We start from the raw sequence: 22,994 nt of genomic DNA, 5'->3' as shown, positions 1-22,994 counted from the left end.
ACATGTCAAAATCAAGACAAATACAACTGAAACTTTCTGCTGCTTTTCTCTATCATTTGTGAGAACTGACTGTTTTCATAAAATGAAAAAAACATTAAATCCTCTCACAGAACTGGTTAAAAAAATAAAAACGTTTAACAGAACTTGTATGCAAACATGATTAACCAGCTCACCTCTGTTGGGCCCCCGCAACCCTGTACGCAGGATAAGCGTTTGACGACGGATGGATGGATGGACCTCTGTTGGTCCTCCAGAATTTCTCCATCCTGTGCCTCATCAGCACAGTGCGTGAAAGTTCTGTGAAGGATTCGATGATGTTGAAGTTGCACAGCGGACTGACCTCAAAGAAAGTCGTGCTGTTCTTTTCTGCATACGCCCTTGCCTGCTCCGTTGGCACCTGTCACTTGAAAGCCAGGTGCAGCCGGTTGCCCACTAGGATCCTGGGTACACCAGGGGCGTGCTGATGGAAATAAGCAATATTGTTGCTATATTTAGATGATGTAACCAAATTTTGTTGTATCTCAAACAGGATTTCTAACAGCTATCCCGCATCTCTCAGTCTAAGCTGCACTAACTAACAGACAATAGTCTCTCTCATTGATGGATGGATATACAGGATTTTCCCTCACCCCATTCATTTGCTGTGTTTCTTTGTAACCATAAATGGGTTGAATGGGATTTCCTCATCAATTTCCCAGATCCAGCAAATGAAGTCAATACCATCAAATGACCAGCCGTTAGTGATGTCATACACGAGCAGTATGTCCTATGGAATGAAAGCCAAACATGTTGACATTCATACAAAATTACATAATGAAGGAAAACCACCACAATTGCTCTCAAACGTCCTCACTTGTGCCCCACGAGAGTAAGACCTGAAGATGGCGCAGAATCTGCCTTGCTCTGTTGTGAAAACAAACGCACATGAGCATGTAAGAAGACCAATATGCTGTGGATTTGTTCACTACTACTGCAGCCATTATTGATTTGATCAGTCTGTTGTGATAGCAATTTAAGTTTTCAAAGAAACAGCTCAGGCAAACACTTGTCTTTCTGTGAATTTTATTAAAGTCTTCTGCAGAACTCACAGCAACACGCATAAGTGTATGCTCGAATGAGTGAGGAGAACTGGGTGAGCCTGTCATTTATAGGGTCAATCATATCCCAATGAGACTCATTGTCCCTGAAGTCTGGATAACACAGAGAACAGAGATATTTCAACTGTTACGTTTACACAGATTCAGTGCCACATCACACATGAGTCTCCCTGAGTCCAGGGTTACATGCAATATCTTTGGAATTCCCATTACGCTGTGTTGCTAAAAACTCTTACCATAACTCTAATTTCACTCTCCTCCCATCCAGCAGAATAGTGGTGCTCTTGTAATCAATCCCTCCACACAGAGTTGTTGTCAATGTTTAAAAAGGTCTTTATAATTCAGTTCTAAACAACTGAACTAAAGCAGAGATAGTTACTCACCCCTGTGATAGTCATAGGGGGACTCTACTGATCCGTCTTGCAGAATGTCCAAGATTTCCCCCTTTCCGACTCTGCTGTCTCCCACCAAAAGAAACTTCAGGAGATAATAGTAACTCTTGACCGGACTATCATACCACGCATTGGATACAATCCACAGCTTTATAAGCTCGCCAGACATCCACTGTTGGGGGCAACCTGGTTATGAGTCTGTTAGGTTTGATAGAGGTGAAAATCAGTTTGGAGTATGTGAGGGATGGGATACTACTTGGATGAATAGCAACTACCAAAGAAATAGAATGTGTGATTACTGAAATTTATAAATCAGATGGGCACTTGGTAGTAATCAACTTATTTAACCCTTTGTAAATCATTAAGCCTAGAAACCTTAGAGGAAATAATAAGGAGACAAGGAAAGGGGAAAGAAATATGGTGCGGAGACTTTAATGCACATAATAGTCTTTGGGAAAGTAAGCATACTGATAGGAATGGAGAAGCAGTGGAAGAACTACTGGATGTTAGGCAACTAGTTTGTTTAAAAAATGGAAATGGCACAAGAATTGACATGCGTACAACACACTGTGTTACATTTACATTTATCCAAAGCGACTTACAATTGCTATACATCGTCAGAGGTTGCACGCCTCTCGAGCAACTAGGGGTTAAGTGTCTTGCTCAGGGACACATTGGGGGATGGGTCACAGTGGGGGATTTCAACAACAAGGTAATTCAAAGTGCTTTACATAAAACATAAAAGCAACAGGGAAATATAAAAAATTTAAAAGCAACATTTGAAAAAATACACATTAAAATATAATAAAAGTTACAGTGTTAAAAGAGCTAAATGGAAAATAAAAACAGGCCGAGGGGTTGAGCAAATAATTGAGTTACAATTATTTTGAAAAGAGAATAAACAAAGAAGTAAACTTAATCTACTCTCTCTAGCTAGTCTGTACTCAGGTCCATAGCAATCTTTGGGTCCACTGAAACTCCAAAAACCTTCGTACACTACAGAGAAACCAGGACATGTCTGTCCGCAGGCCAATTTGATCCAGTTAAACTTTGGACCCACTTGCGCATTTACAGGTGGACAGAGGTTCCTGCAAATCACTCAGGCGTGAGATTTAAGACCACTTCCTTCACTCTGTTCAATCTCACTCTCATTACCTTTTCACTCAATTACCTACCTAAGTTACAGTATCAATCTACTAAAGGCAGTGGTAAAAAGAAAAACCTTAAATATTTTATTAAAAGCAATGGTAAAAAGAAAAGTCTTCAGTCTTAATTTAAAAGAACTGAGAGTTTCAGCAGACCTGCAGTTATCTGGGAGTTTGTTCCAGATATACGGAGCATTATAACTAAATGCTGCTTCTCCTTGTTTAGTTTTGACTCTGGGGACAGAAAGCAGACCTGCCCCAGACGACCTGAGAGGTCTGGGTGGTTCATAACGAAGCAGAAGATCAGAAATGTATTTTGGCCCTAAAACATTTAGTTCTTTATAAACTAACCACAGGATTTTGAAATTAATTCTTTGACATACAGGGAGCCAATGTAAAGACCTCAGAACTGGAGTGATGTGACCCACCCTTTTGGTCTAAGTGAGGACTCGAGCAGCAGTGTTCTGAATCAGCTGCAGATGTCTGATGGATTTCTTAGGGAGCCCTGTAAGGACACTGTTACAGTAGTCGAGTCGACTGAAGATAAATGCATGGATACGTTTTTCCAGGTCTTGCTGAGACATAAGTCCTTTAATCCTTGATATATTCTTCAGGTGATAGTAGGCTGACTTTGTAATTGTCTTAATGTGGCTCCTCCAATTCAGGTCTGAGTCAATGACTACACCAAGATTTCTGGCTTGATCCGTGGTTCTTAACATTACAGATTGAAGTCGAGCACTGACTTTCAATCGTTCCTCCCTGGCTCCAAAAACAATAACTTCAGTTTTATCCTTGTCTAATTGAAGAAAATTCTGGCACATCCAATTGCTGACCTGCTCAATACAGTTACTCAGCACTTGTATGGGATCATAGTCCCCTGGTGAAATGGTTATGTAAATCTGTGTGTCATCTGCATAATTATGGTAACATATTTTGCTGTTTTTCATAATCTGAGCCAGTGGAAACATGTAAATGTTAAACAAAAGAGGCCCCAGAATGGAGCCTTGGGGAACTCCACATGTCATTTTTGTCAGCTCAGATGTGTGATTATCTATAGACACAAAGTAGTCCCTGTCCTTTAAGTAGAATTCAAACTAGTTTAGTACTGTGCCAGAAAGTCCAACCAAGTTTTCAAGTCTGTCTAATAATATATTGTGGTCGACCGTGTCGAATGCAGCACTGAGATCTAATAATACTAAGACTGAAATTCTCCCACTGTCAGTGTTTAAATGATTATCATTGAAGACCTTAACAACAGCCGTCTCAGTGCAGTGGTGTGGTCGAAAACCTGACTGGAAGACAAAACAGTTATTTAGTGCCAAGAAAGCACTAAGCTGTTGGAAAACAGCCTTTTCAATGATTTTACTTAAAAATGGGAGATTTGATATGGGCCTATAATTGCTCATTAGTGAACTAGAGTGTCTAGAGTGGCTTAATGACTGCAGTTTTCAGGGCCTGTGGGAAAAGACCTGAGAGGAGAGACATATTGACAATTTGTAGTAGATCTGAGGCCATGCAATTTTTTGTGTTCAGCTTTTCGACATTCTCTTTTTTGAGTTCTAACCAGTGTGGCATTTCTCCGTGGAGATCTTCTCTTACCAGAGACCACCTTCACCATGGCTGGTGCAATGGCATCAATAACATTTGTAATTTTTGAACTGAAATTATCTACAAGCTCATTGACTGAGACCCGTGAGAGGGTGTGTGTCGAGCAGAAAGCCTCAAAAAAATTTTCACTAGTGTTTTCAGTGATATGCCGTTTTGTGATTACCGCAGATAGCACTCTCAAAGAAAACACAGGAATGATCAGAGACAGCAACATCAGTCACCACAACCTTGGAAATGTCCAGACCCTTGGAGATGTCCAAAGTGTGCCCCTTATTGTGTGTGGGCTTCATCACATGTTGAGTCAGTCCATAATTATCAAGAACACAACACAGTTCTTTAGTCCCTCTGTCCTGGGGGTTGTCAACATGGATGTTAAAATCACCCACAATAACCACACAGTCAAAGTCAATACAGATTATAGACAGCAGTTCACCAAAGTCATCAAAAAAGTTTGCACAGTATTTAGGGGGCCTCTAGATATTTAGAAAAATAGCTTGTGAAGAGGAATTCAGCTGAAGAGACACATATTCAAAAGAAGCAAAATTCCCATCTTTTTGCAACCTCATAAAAATGAAGTTGGGAGGGGTAGACTCGATAAGGACAGCTGCACTGTTATCTTGGTCCAACCAAGTTTCAGTTAAAAACAAGAAATTAAGATTATGAGTGATTATAAAATCACTGATTAAAAATATTTTTCCTGCCAAAGACCTAACGTTTAACAAAGCTAATTTTAGTGTGTTAAAAACATTATCTGGCCAACTTTTATCGACAGGCTGAGGCTGACGAGGAATTAATACTAAATTTGCAGGATATGTTGAGTGCTTCCTGTTTCTTAACACATTCACCATGCTTTTTCTGTTACCTATCAAGACAGGGATGGAGAAGACTACCAGCACATTGGGCTCCGGCTTGTCCTGGGAAGAGTCATGAGTGCTATTTTCCTCGTAGCCTGGACCCAGCACATATCAGACAGTTATTCGCTCTATTTGTGACACGTGTCAAACCTGGAGGACTTAGAACCAGTGGTGGAGGTGGACGGTGAGGGGGGTTTAGGGTAGAGAGAATGGGAGTAGAATGAGGGAAGGTGCGGGGAGTAAATTGGTCCCAGCTCTAATCAGGTCTTCTATGTGATCAGCGATCACAAAAGGCATAGTCTTATCTATTGCATCGCCACACCAAGATGTATTGATCTCACTTTAATTTCTAATAATCTGGCAAACTCTTGTGAATGGAAGGTAAAGGACAGTACAAGTATTGGAAGTGATCATTTTCCAATATTTTTAAGTTTCACATTTAATTTGGAATACAGCATTAAATAGCAAACCATGTAAGTCATTTGGGGGGGAAAGGAAAATGGTCCCATGTTGGAACGATAAATGTACAGAAGCTATTAAAGAATGAAATAGGGCAATGAGAATGTGAAGAAATAACATGGACCAAGATAATCTAATTAATTGTCAGAGGAAAAAGGCTCAGACACGAAGAGTAACTAAGATTAGTAAACAAAATGCATGGAGGAACTATTGTTCTACTATAGGAAGGGAAGTTAAAATAGGAGAGGTGTGGTCAATGCTGAAGGAAATGAGTGGGAAACAAGGTATGTGCTAAAATACCTGTATTAGAGGGTGATGGAATACTGGCAATAACAGATAAGGAAAAGGCAAATATGTTGGGAAAGAAGTTGGCTAGTGTGCATAGTGGGGATCATTTAGATGATATCCATAGACTACATAAAGAGAAGGTTCTTAAGGAAAATAGAGATGTGTTTATTAAAAAAATAGTGAGGAAATTAAATTAAACTAGTGATTGTATTAAATGGTACTAGAAATACTGCTACAGGAGAAGATCAACTGAGCTATATTATGTTCCAGAAACTACCTGAAAAAGTATAATAAGTAAGTAAAATAATATTACACCTATTTAATAAGATATGGGAAGAAGGTAAAATGCCCAAAAGCTGAAAGAGTGCTTTAATATTGCCATTTAATAAACCTGGGAAAGATTCTAAAACTGCTGGTAATTACAGACCTATCGCCCTAACATCTATGCAAGTGGATGGAGAAGATACTAGTCAGAAGCCTTAATCACACCCTTGAACATAAAGGATTATATGCACCAAGTGGGTTCAGAAAAGGGTGGTCCACAATGGATGCTGTTGTGAAAGTAAGCAATTATGATTCCATGTGGAGGGAAGGGTTACTAATTAAATTGAACAAAATGGGAATTAAAGGTAGGTTCTATAAGTGGGTCCTAGATTTTATGTCAGAAAGAAGATTTAGAGTAAAAGTGGGATCAGAAGTATCTAAAGAATTTGAAATTATTAATAGAATTCCACAAGGCAATGTTATTAGTCCAGTTTTATTTAATATTATGATTAATGATATTTTTATGAATCTAGACGGAAGGATTGGGTCAGCTCTATATGCAGATGATGGGGCCATCTGGACAAGAGGACGAGATCCCATAAGGGTGAAAAGTAAAATCAAGGAAGCAATAGGAAAGGTAGAACAATGGTCGCATAATTGGGGCTTTAAGCTTTCTCCAAGTAAGTCTTGCCATATATTTACCAGGAAAAAAAGAGATAGACAAACGGGAATCTACAGTTATATGGCCACAATATAGAAACAGTAGATCATTTTAAATATGTGGGTATGTGGTTAGACCAAAAGGGAAGATGGAAAATACACATCGAAAAGGTGGAATCAAAATGCAAGAAATATAAATATAAATTTAATGAGAGCAGCAGTGGGGAAAGACTGGTGAGCAAATAAACAATCATTAATCTATATTTATAGGGCTCTAATGAGGTCAACAATAGATTATGGATGCTATGTATATGGAGCAACAGTTAAAACACACTTACTGAAGTTGGATAGAGTTACTAACAAAGCATTGAGGATTTGTGCAGGTGCAATTAGATCAACACCAATTAAAGCAATCCAGGTTGAGTTAGGGGAAGTGTCCTCAGACCAGACCTGATAAACTCACACTCACACTTACATACTGGAGTCGCTTACGTGGAAGTGGTCTTGAAAACCATGCAAGAGTGTTATTCAGGAGTGTTGGGAGTATACTTCTTTTAAAGGTAATGGCTTTGGTAACGAAGACTAAATCAGAGGAATTTAGATTTAATAATACCGTTATATATATTATTATTTTCTACACCTATTAGTGATATCCCTATTTGGTTAAGACGATAATCAAAAAAGAAATGATGAAGAAATGGCAGGACAGCTGGGATGTGGATAAAAGTGGAAGGAAATATCTGCAAAAATCTATTCATGCTCAAGGTGTGACTAGAAGAAACAGAAGAGAGGAGAGCGTTTTAACCAGGCTAAGGTTTGATCATACCGGGTTAAATAAAACATTGTTTTTAATGGGCAAAAGTCAATCAGATTAATGTTTGGAATGTAGGTCCAAGTAAAGTGTAGAAAATGTACTATTTGACTTTGAAATATAGGGATGAGAGGATGCGGCTGAATCAAAAGATAAGTCAGGCAGGAAGAAGTGAAACCTTGAAGGTTTATTAGGCACAACAGGAGATCGGGTAAAGGATACACAGAAAGCTGCTGTACAATATCTGAAAAATATAGGGATATTTAATAGGATTTAGTGGTTTTTTAGGCTGTTTATCTGTTTTGTTTATGTTTATCTATTTATTTAATTATTTTTGGTGATATAAAAGTAGTCCCAACAAACATAGTTCATGCTACATACTCTGGTACAGTAGGCGGCAGTATGCACCTTTGAAAGTCATGGTTGCAATCTACCATGAAACAAAAAAGAAGCAGCAGCAGCAGCACTGGTTCCCCTCTAGAGAGAGTGAAAGAATTTTAATTTTTGGGTGTCTGGTTTGACCAACGAATGACTTGGGCTGTTCACGTTAGGAACATTTTGTCAAAATGTGACAAGGTGTTAAATATAATGAGAGGTCTGTCGGGATGTGACTGGGGGGCAGAGAGGGGTTCCATGCATTTAGTATATCAGGCAATGATAAAGGCCCTAATTGGAATTGGGTGCTTTGTTTATGGTTCTGAAGCCCAGTCGGTGTTAAGGAAGTTAGACACTGCAGGCTAAGGAACTGAGACTCTGTTTTGGAGCTCTCAGAACATCTCCAATTCCTGCTCTGCTTATTGAAATGGGTGAAATGCCCTTATGTTTAAGGCGTATTAAGTTGGGAATGCAGTATTGGATCAAATTGAGTGGGTCTAATCTAGCACTCCCAGCTAGGTGCCTTATGCAAGCATTGAAGAAAGATCAGAAACAAATCATTTTTTGAATGCATAAATCAGTGGCCAAGAGAATTGAGAATGATGCAAGAAGACACAGTACACAATTCAACTACCTATTCCTTATTGGTTAATGCAAGAACTGGATATTGATTTAACTTTTTTTAAAGAAAAGAACAAATACGTGACTGCTCTAAAATTGGAACAATATCTGAACAGTGGGAAGGGATAATATCTGAATTTTTTTTACAGATGGTGCCAGGGAACCAGAGAGTGGGAGAGCAGGTTCTAGGGTGTATATAGCTCAACTGGATTTTAGGATTAGCAAGAGAATAACAGACAGAAGTTATGTCTTTACAACAGAGCTACTGGCGATTCTTTGGGCTCTGTGGTAGATTGAGGATGTGAAAAAAAGAGAAGCCTTAATCTGCTCTGATTCTGCAGCTGCCCTGATGGCCTTGAAAGGCCGTAAAGCAAAAGCCCGTCCTGATATCATAAGTGAAATTCTAGCTGTATTATTTAGAATTACAATGATTGGTAGCATTGTTATGTTCTGCTGGGTCCCTGGACATGCTGGAGTTGAAGGAAATGAAGTAGCAAACTTTTTAGCAAAATCAAGCTTAAAGAAGTTAGAGACAGATATAAATATATCATTTGCAGTAAATATATTGAAGTAATAAGCTTGATACACTATATGAATAAAAACACTCTTATTAAAATTCAACCAATTTAATAATAATAATAATTTGCTAATCCAATATTAATATTTTACTCAGGGACGTTAGGCTACTGTATGAATGATGATAGTAATTATATACATAAGCCTTTATATGGCAGGTCTGGTTGTATCCTACTCGGGAAAGATTGTGAAAATGGAAGGATTTAGCCGGAGTAGCGGTGATTACATATTGACAACATATTTCTGTGGTTTTTACATGTTTTGAATTTGGTTGTGGGCCCAGGGGGGGTTATATAATGATGATATACAGTAATCAAGAGGTGAATTTGTGCTTTATACTTTGTCAAATAAAACAAGCCAGGCAGCCTTCCATGTTTGAGAACGGCGCTGTTTTTTAATCGCCCACTAGAGGGCTGCAGCGCCACAATAACCAGCCTGGTTCAAATGAACGAAATGACTGAAAAAAAGATTAGTTCATTTTCATGAACAAGATTTGAATGAACGAGTCTGTAAAGAGTCGAACTTGCCATCACTATATGTTACTAGCACTGGAGTCCAGCCGCCGCTGACGTTACTATTCACAATAATTATTCATCAAAACAACCTTAACTAACTGTTAGCTGGCTTGTTAGCTAGTCGGCTAACAGAACGACAACAACGCATTTTAGCACAAACAGGGGATACAAAGTAAAAGCGAGACTGTGTCATCCTACATTGAAACATACTCTTCCAAACCAAATACGATTGTTTCACTTTGTTAATAAATGAAAAGGCCAACGAGGGATTTTCAGCCTCCGACCACAACGTCCAGCTAACAGGACTGTGTTGGAACTTCCTGGTAGCGGCATCATGCGCTGCGTAACATCCGGTTACGATTTCAAAAAAATAATAAAAGGAACAACATGTTATTTAAAACTTACTTACATGCCTCATTTAATGCTTATTAGCCTAGCCCACCTTTCCACAACCACCCATCTTTTTAATTGGATTGATCTATCGATTTAGAAAATTTCATCGAGAGCCCTAAGCTTCTCTGTAGGACCGGGATTTTTTGTAACATAATAAAGTAACTATGTCTTTTGCACCATTGTTTTTGGGGTTTATTGTAGTTTTATGTCTCGATTTATTTAATATTCAATACAAGATACTTCATTAATAATGAAGCAACTGATCTGTCCATAGAGGCTATGATAGACGTGGGTGGAAATGCTCTGCTGCTGCCTCACCAGAGAGGGAAGAGAAGTTAACCCTACCTACTGAGTAAATTGAAGGGACTGACTTAATTTATACTTTATTTTGCACGTTGTACAATTGGTTTAGAAATGACACATGCACTTTGCAAACCCACACTGGTGTATAACACATAAGCCTTTACAGGGAAAGGAAGCCCGTTAAGGGGGATTATTATTGGTGACCTCTCATTGGTTGTTCTTGATTGGAATTTACAGCAGCTGTGTGAATTATCTCTTAAGTGCAGAACATAAAAGCCAGGTGAAACACTACCATCATACATGCCCTGTTTAGGTTAGGGGTCAGTTGTAGTTGAAGGCAGCTGCTGGAGTGAAAATGGAGTTAGTACCTGCTGTGTGTTTGTTGTTGCTGTTTTGTTCTGCCTGTAGTTCTTTTGAAAGTAGATCTGAGGATGGCCTATTTTTGGAAGATCCTGAATTAGTGTGGGCGAGAATGGAGACAATGATGAGTAAAGAAATGACACCAGCCCCTGCACCTGAAACCAAATTGTTGAGGAGTGCATCAGGTAGTGGATCACCTGAAGCCAAAAATGTTCCTCAGTATCTGGCTGTCCCAGCCTCTCAGACCCTGAAACAGGTTTTCAAGCCAGAACAGGGTGCCAGAAGCCTCCCTAACTTGGCTAACGAAATGTTACTTGTGACTGCTGCCCCTACTCCGGCAATTGGCGCAACAGCCGGGACAAAGTTGGTTGAAATCCTGTGTCATGTTGACAGAATGTATGTGAGAATCAGGAGAGAGGTCTTTAAGACTCGTGACGCATACAAATACTTGAAACTAGGCACCTGTCCTGTTAACAAAGGTACCAAAGAACATTACTACCTTGAGTACCTTCTGAGAACTGACTGTGGATTTGAGAAAAAGGTTGGTAAAGCTGTTCCTCTCAATTGCTGTATCATTCAGTTAGTTCTATTTTGTGACTGCAACCAACATGTGAATGTTTATGTTCCAGAGTCATCCAGATTATCTGTCCTTTAGCAATGTGCTCCACTACAGGCCAACCGGTCCAGTTTTAAGGGAAATGCCATTTGATATTCCCCTGAACTGTAACTATCCCAGGTAAGATTTAGATTAGGTTCCTTAATTTTAGTATGATTGTGTAATTTAGTTCTATTACAAATCTTAACTACCAGCATTTAAGACCAAGGACATATTGCAAGACTACAGGGCAATCAATGACTTCTGTCTTCAAATTTTGTATTGTGAGTTTTCACTTGACTATTGCAGGTTTTTCCACTCCTATAAAGTTGGCTTCTATCCTGATCGCATGGGTGCAGTTTTCAAACGACTCCAACCTAAAACTAGTTTCACCCTTACTCCTCAAGATGGTATGTTCCCATGTTTTAAATGCACCATCACCCAGTATTTTCAGCACAAGGCCTGTTATCAGAAGCACTGTCTCTTTTTTTTGAAATTAGGAGCTCTGAAGTGCAGAAAGGAGTGGTAACTTGCAAATGCACACTTCTAAACTTAACCAGGCTAGGAAAGTGCTGCTCAAAGTATAGATGTGCAACTTGGACAGAGGGAGCGCTACAAAATGTACATTATCCTTAGTTTTGTAACATGGTGAGGTTAATGTGGATGATGACGTACTTCTGAGGTGGTATAAATCAGGTTCTTTAATGGGCAACAAAGATGTCTGACAAAACTTGTGTGGACAAGGATTACATGGGGTGCTAAATGCACACCTGTATTTGACACAAATGAGAAGCTGTGTTCAAAATGAATCCAAAGCTAGACAAACCCTGGAGTCAAATATTTACCATTTTAGAAAAGGCACCCTAGCACCTGATCTGTCAAGCATTTGTAAGTGTACTCAAAATATGCCAGCATAAAATACTAAAGCATGTTCTACAAGTACTCAGAACTCATCACTGCATATTCTGCTGGAGCTTAAAGGAACCAATTGCATTACTTGCATAGCAAATGCATGCAGCAGCCCTGTGTGTCTCTATTGTCAAGTGATGTCCCTCACTTTGCCACAGCATCAGGTAATGAAATCACTGGAACCAAAACCTTCACCTTGGGCGAGCCGATGTACTTTGAGGCCACGCAACCTGACCGCACTGCACAGTTGGGAGGCCAGAGGATATACATCGACAAGTGCTTTGTGACAGCCTCCCGAGACCCCAATTCAAATCCTCGATATACGGTCATTGACAACCAAGGGTAAGGTTTGAAATGATTTCAGTATAAGATGGGCCTGTCACTTGGTGGTTGGAGGTAAATGTGTCTTCTCGACAGGTGCATGATTGATGGCAAAGAGAACGAACAGTCAAGGTTCCTCGCTGGCGCCTCAGAGATGGTCCAGAAATTCAGTCTGGGTGCCTTGATTTTCAAGAATGGCGTTTCCGCTTCCTCCTCACAGGTACTGTCAAGAGGTAGTTGTACAGAGCTCAATGCTGTCAAATAATGAACACATGTAGCCATTAATGCTCATTGTCTTTCAGCAACTCTACATGCACTGCGAGATCTCTGTGGGGACACGTACTCCAACTCAGGGCTCAAAGGCTTGCAATTATGATCCAGCGACCAAAACGTGAGTTGACTCTGGCTAAAGTAAAACCTCACAGGTGTAGCTTGCTTTTGAAGGTCTTGTAGGAGGAAGTGTTTCATGTGTACTTGACTGCCAAAAGAACTCGGTGTGTATTTCCAGTATGTGCTCACTGTGATCTGCTTTGTCCATCAAGTTTGCCATCTAATATTGCTGACACTGTTATGGTTTAGGTGGAAGGAGCTGTACTCTGATGACTCCGTGTGCACCTGCTGTGACTCGACCTGCTCCTTGGCACAGCCTAAGGGTACGTCTTCAACTTGTCTGTCTGTTGGGGAGGGGTCTTGAGGACATCTTGGTATGAAATGCAGTAACTTCAGACATGCTCCCTGACTAGGCACAGAGCTGTTCCTAGGCAGTCAATTCTTGAAGCGTTCACTTTCTACAGGCAATACTGATGCAAATCCAAAAGTACTCATCCCTTGACAATCATGCAGAATCAAAAGCATAAAATGACTCCTTACTGAAAGCTACTCTTGACAATTATCCTCTTGTATTTTTACAGCTTCTAGGGGTATGATCTCAAGTCACTCTTGGGAGGTCGTCGCAAGCGGCAAGGATGACTATGCAGCGGTTGACCCTCGGATGAATTCCCTTGACACGTTCAGTTTTGTTGACCCCGACGTGGCAGAGCATGAAGACTTAAAGCGATGGGAAAATGATTACTGACAGAATTATGTAGACATGATTTTTAAATGAGAAATGGATCACTTGCTATTATCATGACATAACTCATTCACTCTGACAGAAGAGAATAAAAGCAGAATTTAAAATCTTAATGCTTATGACTCTTTAAATGGCGCAACTGGCATTGTCTGTACACTGCCCAGCATATTCATGTATGAGCAAGTCTGCATTTCTAAGCATTTCCTGAAAATGTGTCACTGCATCTCTGTAGATGCAGTTGTGTACCACAAGGGGATGGAAGAGATTCACAGTCTTTGCTTTAGTGAATTCAGCAGGAAGTTCAATAATTTTCTGTGTCAAGGGGTTCCCAATAAGGGCATGGTTCAACTGCTTGTTCTCAAGGCTTCTCTCCATGAAGGCCAACAAATCTCGTAGCCTGGAAGTCCCAACGTTGGGTTTCCACTGTGATGGGGCTCTGGTCAAAAGCAGATGCATTAGTGCAGTTTTGAAATGAACCTCCTTGAGCACACTACTTCCAGACAGTGCTGCCTGTTTCCGGTGAAGGAACTGGGCAATTTCAAGAGTTTGACTGTGGCATGAATTTCCAGGCAGGTGTCTAGCCATGTGTTCAAAGAAACTATCAAGATGGCTTGTCAGGGAGAGTGTCCAGTAAGTATCCAAGTTCTTTGGGGAGCAAGGAGTAATGAAGAAATGAGCATCGGTTTTGAATTTAACCACAGGATTCATACTGAAGCTTAGCTTCTTCCCTGATCTAAATCGAATGACCAGAGCACCTGGAGCATCAATGTAGCGGATGTTAAGCTCAAACTCATACTTATGTGAAATCAGTGCCCACGCTTGTTTGATAGCGCTCTGAAACCATCTGGTAACCAGTGATTTTGACAAGAACGGGGAGTTCTTCATGCACAGAAGTCCATCACAAACATCAGTAATTTTTGTCATTACTTTCGCAGTCTCACAATGCAGCAGGCAAACCATATCATCTGCATCAGGAGACTGACAGTGGCAGCCATTTTGGATTTTCTTATTTTCTACCAGTTTTATTTGGCCACAGACTTGCATATCTAGCAGCTCGTCACTCGCCTGGTTGTTCCACAGCAGACACTGAAAACTATAAGGGTCAGGTGGGCTAAAGGGAACGATGATATCACACACACCCACCATCTGAAAGTCCTCAATCAACATACCGTCATTGCTATCACAGACACTCCTCATAGCATCCAATAGATCATTTGCAAACCCCTCTAAAAACTCATCCTCCTTCCATTTGTTATTGGATGATACTTGAATACATTTAGAATGAAATCGCTGCAGAGTGTGGCTGTCTGGCAGTGGCACTTCAGCAGCCATGCAGGTCTCTGGGAAGGCCCTGGTTTCTTCTTTCTTCATTTGGGAATTTCTTTCTAGGTATTTCCTAAAGAAGCGGATCATGGAGATGATGGAGAATATGTTCCATGAGTACCAGAGATAATCCCCCTCCCAGTCAGCGATGGTGTTCTCTGAAGTTTCATTTTCTGATGTCTTGGTGTGAAGGTGTGACAGAGCTGATTCTTGTTCTTTGGAGCTGAACATTTCCTTCTCTTCCGGCTTTTCCTGTTGCCTGTGTGGTCTGCTTGGGTCTGTAAAAGAGTCATCTTCTCCCTGTTTACTCCTCATGTCCAGCTGTAAATTTCCCTTTTGCTCATGGTCAATTTGTGACGTTTTCAGAGCAGTCTCACCTTCACTTTTGGAGTTTTGTTGCTGATCCAAATCTGCTATAAAATATCCCCCTTCTTGTAATTTGTGATCAACATTGTCTTCCTCTGATTGCTGTTTTATGACATTCACATCATCTAAGTCTGACATTTTATCTTTTTCAGTAACTTGCTGATCAGACCGATCAACAAGTTCCTTGGGAGTGTCATCTCCAGGCCCAGCATACATCCTTTCCTTACTGATATGTGCCATTTCATGGTCCAGTTTTTCTTCTCCTCTCAGCAGCCTCTCTTCATGCTTTTGCATGCCCACTGTGGTGATATCACCCCATTCCTCAACCCCGGGGTCATCTCTTGGGTGCGTTAGGAGACCCAGAGCCACCACAAACACTCGCAGCAGAGTGCTGTGCATCGTCAATACTGTCTGTGAATAAGTCAAACAGCATAAAGAATTGTTACAAATATGAAATATGTAAGAACAAAAGATTGAATGAAAACCCTTGCAATTATATGTAAAATATACTTTATGGCAAAGCTCACAACGATGCAAAGCAAGTAAGAAAGAAGCTGCTTCCTCGATGGCCTTGAAGCATCTTCTTTCCTCAATTCTGTGATTACATTATATGTAAAATGCCATTTATTACTGCGGAACAATAAAGAAGAACGAAAATACCCACCAAAAGAAGTGATGAATCAATAAAATAGTGAGATGTTCCGGTAATGAGTGAAGTGAGTGAACAAAGAAGGAAGCAAGAAACCAACCTTGCACAGCTACAGGCTCAGTGGTTTGTTCCTATTTTAGATGTAGTTGTAGGTTGTCTTTCGTGACTTATTTCCTGCACACCCTACCCATGTGCTCTGCTGTGACATTTTCCTGCGCAATACACAGAAAAAAAAGAGATCGCACAGACTTCCTGTAAGTTTAAGTGAAGATTCAGTGTAGTCTGAAATGAACCATTTACTCTGAGTCTCTGAATGAATCATGGACAGTTTATACAAAATATTATGTTAAGTTATAAAGGACCAAGCATTACCCCACATTATGTGTGATAAATGAATTGTGTCTATGAATAGGAGAGTAAGCCCCTGCCTTTTATCCTCTTGTGAGCTTCAAACTGGTTTGTCGAGCTCTGGCCCATTCAGTGGGTGCAGCTGAGTTCGAAGGGCTCCAAATTATTGTCTACTAACTATTGTCTCTTGATTTATTTGGTTCTGATTAAACAAGTGGAACATATTCAACCTTCACCTCTTGGACAACAACCAAATTTTCTAGCCAAAGCTGCCACAGATATTTGCATGGTTTGAGACCATTTTGCATGTCTGGATCACTGTGGCCACTTCTGAATAACACTGCATCCCCAGTTCAGATAAGTTGAGTTAACACTACTACCCATCTACAGTCATATAAGTAAGAAAATACGTTAATTTATATTGTGAAAGGACTGAGCAGAAGTGTTTTCTGAGCAATGCAACAGGTTTACATTACTTTGAGAAAGTGTGGGTTGAATGTTTTGTTACGTCACACTAGAAACAGGTGCCTGTGAAGGGAGGGGCATGATGACAGATAATGTGGTCAGCTTTGAACACCACCCCAGAGAGTTCGAGAAATACCTCTGTCGGTCAGAGCAACAATGTCTAAGTATATAAAGAACTAGTTATTTACGACGAACGTTGTGGTTACAAGAATTTTTCCTTTTCTTCCGTTCATCCATTTGTAAGAAAATAGGTAAGTGTGTGTGTGTGTGTGTGTGTGTATGGATTTGGTTGTGTGATGTGACTTTCTAAACATTATTTAGAGATGACTGGCTTTGGATTATCATCTATATCAATCTGATGAAATTGGGATATATCTGCATGAATGTTGGTTTCATTTAAGAGTCATAGGTCAGTATGCGCATGTGTGATTATGGTAGTACTTTATTTTAAGGCACTCTATAAAGTGTTTATAATGACTTTAATAATAGTTAATAAATAATTTACTAATTCTTAACAGAATAGTACTAAGACATTAATAAGAACTATTGGATTGACAGCCACACAGAGCATCAAAATTGTTGTATTTTATATTATTATACTAATTATTGACAGATTAATGGATTATTATAAGCACCCTTTATCACTTTGATTTATCAACATCTGATTTACTAACCTCTGTTGTAGGCTTACTGGAAAGAGATAATTCACAAGCTGTCGATTGAACAATGTTCTAATTTATTGCTTATACCTCATTTACAAAAATTGTTTACCAATGTTTTATGAAACAATGTATTAGTAAACAGTGTATTAAACATTAATAAAGGTCAATTGTTCTCAAGTGAATTATCTGCGCCAGAAGAATCAGCATGCTATGATGCAAATATTAACTGATTTAAAACTTCCTACTGTACTTCTTTTCACAGATTTAAGTTGATCTGAACCAAAGATCCAGCGCATCTCCCAAGATGGATAAGTTTCGTATGATGTTCCAGTTCCTCCAATCCAACCAGGAATCTTTTATGAATGGGATCTGTGGTATCATGGCACTAGCTAGTGCACAGATGTACTCTGCCTTTGAGTTCAGCTGCCCCTGTATGCCAGAATACAACTACAGCTATGGGATCGGACTGCTTATCGTTCCACCTATATGGTTCTTTATGTTAGGTTTTGTATTGAACAATAATGTATCAGTACTTGCAGAGGAGTGGAAAAGACCCACGGGGAAACGGACAAAGGATCCAACAATCCTTCGCTATATGTTTTGTTCAATCACACAGAGATCCTTGATAGCACCTGCAGTGTGGGTGTCTGTCACTCTCATGGATGGGAAGAGCTTCCTCTGTGCTTTCAGCATCAACCTGGATATTGACAAGTTTGGCAATTACAGTTTTTTTGCCGGGATGTCCGAGACAGAAAAGATGAAACTGCTGGCGAGGATTCCCTGCAAAGACCTATTTGAGCATCAGGAAATAAGTGTGGCAGCATCACGATACATCAAGTGTATATCACAGGTAACTTTGCTTGCTGATTTTGTTTGTCACTTTTCTGTGAATGGTTTTAGACTGAGCTGACAAGCTTTTGACAGAGACAGAGCTGGAGACAAATGAAACCATTTAAAGACCAAACGTTGGTTAAATGGCAAACCTGACAGGAAGAACTCTGGTGAAATGTGGGGGGAAAGTTGAATTTATAAGCTAGCATGGTTATTTGGAAATTTGGGGTCAGCAAGGCGAGGTAACCCTGACAACATGGCTAGACTTTACTTTTTAGTCAGCAACAAGAACAGCGCTGTAGCTAGCATGGTCCTTTTTTTTTTTACAGAAAACATTTTGACATGTTCAGTTTCAGGGTCCTTGTGTTACGCATGATGATACTGTCATGACTTACTGGGTCACTTGAATATAAGAGTCACCGTTAACATTATTAGTAACACCTGTGCTTTTCCTGCTATGACACGTCAAAATGACTGCTGTTAATAAATAGGCCTATTTAAGATACTGTTAATGTCCTCAGTATTACTCTATAATGAAACATGTGGATTATACAATAGCACAATAGAAATATTGATTTAGTCATCCTTGTGTTTTCCGTATGTGTCTGACTAGAAGTGCAATTATAATGTAGCTTAAAGATAATACATTTTTACATTTCTTTCAAATACATATTAAGTGTGGCCAAAAGTTGGGACACTTTCAGCAGGGTACACTCCAACTTCATGACAGGATGTGATGGCTAAGCAAATTTAACTTTCCTTGCTTTATTCCTCATAAACTGTCCTTAGCTTAAATCTCCCCACCCGACTTTGCGTTTTGAGCTCACTGAAGCTTTACTGTTCGCTTATTAGAGGTCTAGATAAGCTTCTAAATTTATTATTCATGGAACTGGGACCTATTTCAATCCATCCAAAAACACCCACACTGTTATTTAGGTCTTTGATCAGCCGAAGGGCAATTATACAGGCTTAAAAGTAACATGTCTCTAAAGTCTACTGATATACAGTTTCGGTTAATGAGCTATAAAACTGTCAAGAAGCTCTTCAATATGCTTTTTTGATCACGTTAGACTATTTGACTTCAGTATCTGCAAGAACACAAACAACAACAAAAAAAAAACTATTAAAAAAAGTCCATTTCTCTGTAATCTATATTTTGTTCATATAATAGTAATGTGAGTACACAGAATGGTGGTCATTTTGTTAACTTAAATATTTTACAGGCATGTGGATGGATGTTTTTGCTCATGATGACCTTCACTGCCTTCCTGATCCGAGCTATTCGACCATGCTTTACTCAAGCCGCCTTCCTCAAGACCAAATACTGGTCTCATTACATTGACATTGAGCGCAAGATGTTCGACGATACCTGTAAGGAGCATGCCAAGAGTTTTGCCAAGGTTTGCATCCACCAGTACTTTGAGAACATCAGCGGTGAGATGCGCAACCTCCACCACCTTCACTCCAGCAAGGACAACAGCGACGACGATGAAGAGAAAAAGAGTGATGAAGAAAAGCTTCTGGGTATCATGGCCCAGGATGATATGAATAAAGTTTTATGGAACTGGCACACCTGTAAGCCCGCTCTGGCTCTGAGAAAGGACCAAATAGATGGTGAAAACAAAGGCAGACTGAATGGAGATGCCAATGGAGTAGCAAACGGATTTGTAAAGGGACACACCCATAATGTGGAGAAAAAGGAATGGGCAGTGTATTACAGTAAGGTCTGAAGAGCTCAACAAGACAGAGAAAAGCTTGCAACTTTCAGACATTTTTATTGTTTCAGTGCCAGAAGTCATTTTGTTTCTATAGCCAACAACTTTACATTTGATAATTTGTAAAAAAGTTAGTTAGAAATATAATTTTGTGATTCAGTTGAATTAGATTTTTACTTCATTGCATAGAACATATAAATGAAAATAAATTTAATTCAATGCAATGTATGATTTGACTAATGGTCCAATACTTGAGCATGATCCCCACAAAATGAAAGAATTTGTCAACATTTCTGGTCCACATACAGCTCAGTTTATTCAGAAGATTGTTTTGTTTTTACTGTTGGTGCAACTGTGTTTTCTCTACAACAAGTCTTGAATTACTGAAAACACACTGCTCTCTGAGGGACAGAACTAAGCAAAATTCTGCAGAAGTAGAGCTGCTGTATCAGGGTGATAGTTAATCATTATTGCAACACACTGGCGAGTTCTCATTGTTAACACTAATGACTGTTTGTGGTCCTCTCAAGTGCGGGGCCACCACAAATATTCCCCAAAAAGTTAACAGGGGTCATATGAGCAAAGAAAAAAGCTGCATGCACTTCAAGCCCCAGCTGCTCTTTGCTTTAAAGCGAGACTATGTAACGTTTATAACACAGTCTTTCTGTTACAAATAAAAAAGGAATCATAAGGTTATGGTGGTTGATATCATAAATTGGCCATAAAAAAAATATTTCCATTAGAACATGTGTGTAATGTTAGTTTATTATGCTTTGCAAAAACGTTTCTGGCCTTAAATCTTGTCATGAGCAGATAGCCCCACAAACTATCTACAGTGTTTGCCAAACAGGCATAACTATGATTTATGCAAAAACAAAAGGTTGTAACAGCCAAAACTATTTACATGTCACAAACAAAACGTCAACATTTGCATCTTTCTCCCTTTCTCATTTTCCTGCTCAGTGCCCAGTTTCATGTCATTTCCTGGTAAAACCCTTTCTACTAAAACACTGAGGAATTGTCTTCTATATTTGAAAAGGCCTTTTCAATTATTGTTTACAGCAATTTTGCAGTTACAGTTGAATATGAAAATGTCTCTGATATGAATAACCTGTGAACACTTTCATATCCTGTATATCTGCAGGAAGCTATTGCTACAATGGTGATTTCATCATAATTCACAAGAGGGCATGCTGTTACCAAAACCACCACCCTTCAGCATGCCAACAATGACAACACAACTCTGTGGCAACAACACACATTAATTCTAAAACCTGTAAACACCCAACAATGCATGCAGTGTATATTCAGGGCTGTATTTATGCTCATGCATCTGTGCAGTCAAACCAGCTGTTGCTCAGTATTCAGCAGTAAAGTCATTACTAGCAAGGGGGGGTGGAAGGGAGGGTGAATGAAAATGGCATTGATCCCATTGAAGCCTCCCTCCCTCCCCTGGGGATTGGCGAAGCAGCACTCCCCTTGACCGTCTAACAGCTCGCCCAGTAGCCCAGCAGCTGTTCCCTCAGCGAATTGGCGGCCAGGGCCGCTGGTGTGGGGGTGGACGTGCAGGCAATGTCTTTGTCCAAGCTGTGATTTTTCTCTGTGTCTCTCCCTCTTTTTCCTCTTGACTTTATTTTCCTTCACATCTTGCTTCCTCCTCTGTTCCCTCTATCGACAGAGACACCTCCCCCCCTCTTTGCTGCTCTACCTGCCTTGTTCTTCCTCCTCAAGAGTGACATGATGTTTATATATAGATCACACAAAGCAAACATGAAAAATAATCTGCCGAGGGTCTTAAAATTCAATCTGTGCGCATGTGAAGGAAGGAAATGTTGACTGAGGTTGCATCATCTCTTCTTTTGCTGACCTCCACTTCACACAGATGGCTTTGTTGTGGTTGTCAGGACATCAGCCATGCGCATGTTACCGACCAAGGTCTCCCTTGACTTTGCTGCAAATGTCTCTCTTGTCTCCCTCTCACATATACATGCACAGGGGTGTGCGCATACAGACACAAACACATCAGCATGCTTGCAGGCGCCCCATTCGTCAGTGTCTGGCTCATTCTGCCTTCCTTCTGCCTACAGATTGGAGGATAGAGGAAGCGAGGGAGGGCTGAGGGAGAGGAGAGTTGCGAGGCAAAACGGCTGGTCACATGAGCAGAGATCTGTTTACAAACCCGAGAAAGAGCAAGAGCAAGGGGAGGAAGGGAAAGGCGAATTTCAGGCTCTCTGAGCACCATTAGGGATTGAAAGAGGACGGGGGGAAGCCTGCCACGACAAAGCCAGCTGGAGGTGGGAGAGAGAATACAACACAGGCAGACATACTTGCACAAACACACCACCTTTGTCTCTGATTTTTTTCTTTCTCAATTGAGGGAGCAGATGGTTAGAGGGAGAGTAGGATCCTCCCTTACGCACACACACACACACACACACAGACATAAATACGCGTGCACACACACATGCACTGACTGACACACAAACACACAGTCACCAGCAAAATACCAAACCCAGCTAGAGGATTGTTGCTGACTGCATGGAGCTGTCCTCACTTTGTTTGGGCTTAGAGGGAAGCACATCTCTGGCTTCTATTCTGAGGAGGAATACCCTTTGCAAGATCAGAGGACTCGAGAAGGAGACAACAGAGGAGAGGAGAGGGGGATGAGACTTGTGAAAATCCTGTTAAAAAAGCAGCTTCGGGAGGAAGACAAAGCACAGATTAATGCCAGATAATTACCTTCCTTGGACGAGGACTGTCATTTTGAACGGTGGATGTCATTTAATTTGGGAAGGGGACGAGACTACTGACGCAAAGTGAAGGCAAAGAGGCCCTTTTCTGCTGTAAATGTAAGTATTTCCTGGTACCAAGCAGCCTGTGTTGTTTGTGACATTGTGACTGAGTGAGATCCAGCTTTTCACAATAACAACTCCTGAATACCACATGGTATGAGGCATCTGAAAAACAATCATTTCTTCTCAACAGCATTTCTTTGTCTCTTCATCCCTCTCCTGTGA

The 22,994-nt window shown here is 40.2% G+C and overlaps 3 protein-coding genes, 1 long non-coding RNA gene and 1 pseudogene across 4 annotated transcripts; 2 read left to right on the top strand and 3 right to left on the bottom strand.

The window, feature by feature from the left end:
* Window positions 1-169: 169 nt before the first annotated feature.
* On the bottom strand, window positions 170-1,658 carry LOC119899915 (annotated as a pseudogene).
* A 9,058-nt stretch (window positions 1,659-10,716) lies between these two features.
* LOC119899914 (zona pellucida sperm-binding protein 3-like) lies at window positions 10,717-13,621 on the top strand. Its single transcript, XM_038714747.1, has 9 exons — window positions 10,717-10,721; window positions 10,770-11,262; window positions 11,351-11,457; window positions 11,626-11,726; window positions 12,384-12,567; window positions 12,643-12,766; window positions 12,849-12,937; window positions 13,126-13,199; window positions 13,458-13,621. The coding sequence occupies exons 1-9, from the start codon at window positions 10,717-10,719 to the stop codon at window positions 13,619-13,621; spliced, it is 1,341 nt and encodes a 446-aa protein (XP_038570675.1).
* On the bottom strand, window positions 13,465-16,080 carry LOC119899590 (inositol 1,4,5-trisphosphate receptor-interacting protein). The gene is made up of 2 exons (XM_038714209.1): window positions 15,972-16,080; window positions 13,465-15,718 (listed from the first exon to the last, which is right to left on the bottom strand). Exon 2 carries the CDS (start codon window positions 15,704-15,706, stop codon window positions 13,745-13,747), a length of 1,962 nt encoding a protein of 653 aa, XP_038570137.1. The 5' UTR covers window positions 15,707-15,718; window positions 15,972-16,080; the 3' UTR covers window positions 13,465-13,744.
* Window positions 16,081-16,898: 818 nt separating this feature from the next.
* Window positions 16,899-20,023, top strand: LOC119899587 (calcium homeostasis modulator protein 1). The gene is made up of 3 exons (XM_038714207.1): window positions 16,899-17,020; window positions 17,694-18,281; window positions 19,486-20,023. The coding sequence occupies exons 2-3, from the start codon at window positions 17,736-17,738 to the stop codon at window positions 19,990-19,992; spliced, it is 1,053 nt and encodes a 350-aa protein (XP_038570135.1). The 5' UTR covers window positions 16,899-17,020; window positions 17,694-17,735; the 3' UTR covers window positions 19,993-20,023.
* On the bottom strand, window positions 20,021-22,969 carry LOC119899589. Its single transcript, XR_005443875.1, has 2 exons — window positions 22,717-22,969; window positions 20,021-22,605 (listed from the first exon to the last, which is right to left on the bottom strand). It is a non-coding gene; the product is annotated as an uncharacterized LOC119899589 (long non-coding RNA).
* Window positions 22,970-22,994: the final 25 nt, after the last annotated feature.

The sequence above is a fragment of the Micropterus salmoides genome, unplaced genomic scaffold (assembly GCF_014851395.1).
Source record: "Micropterus salmoides isolate LMB-PRFRI ecotype aquatic unplaced genomic scaffold, ASM1485139v1 Ms_hic_scaffold_12, whole genome shotgun sequence".
Taxonomy (NCBI): domain Eukaryota; kingdom Metazoa; phylum Chordata; class Actinopteri; order Centrarchiformes; family Centrarchidae; genus Micropterus; species Micropterus salmoides.
This window is presented reverse-complemented; position numbering and strand designations above follow the sequence as displayed.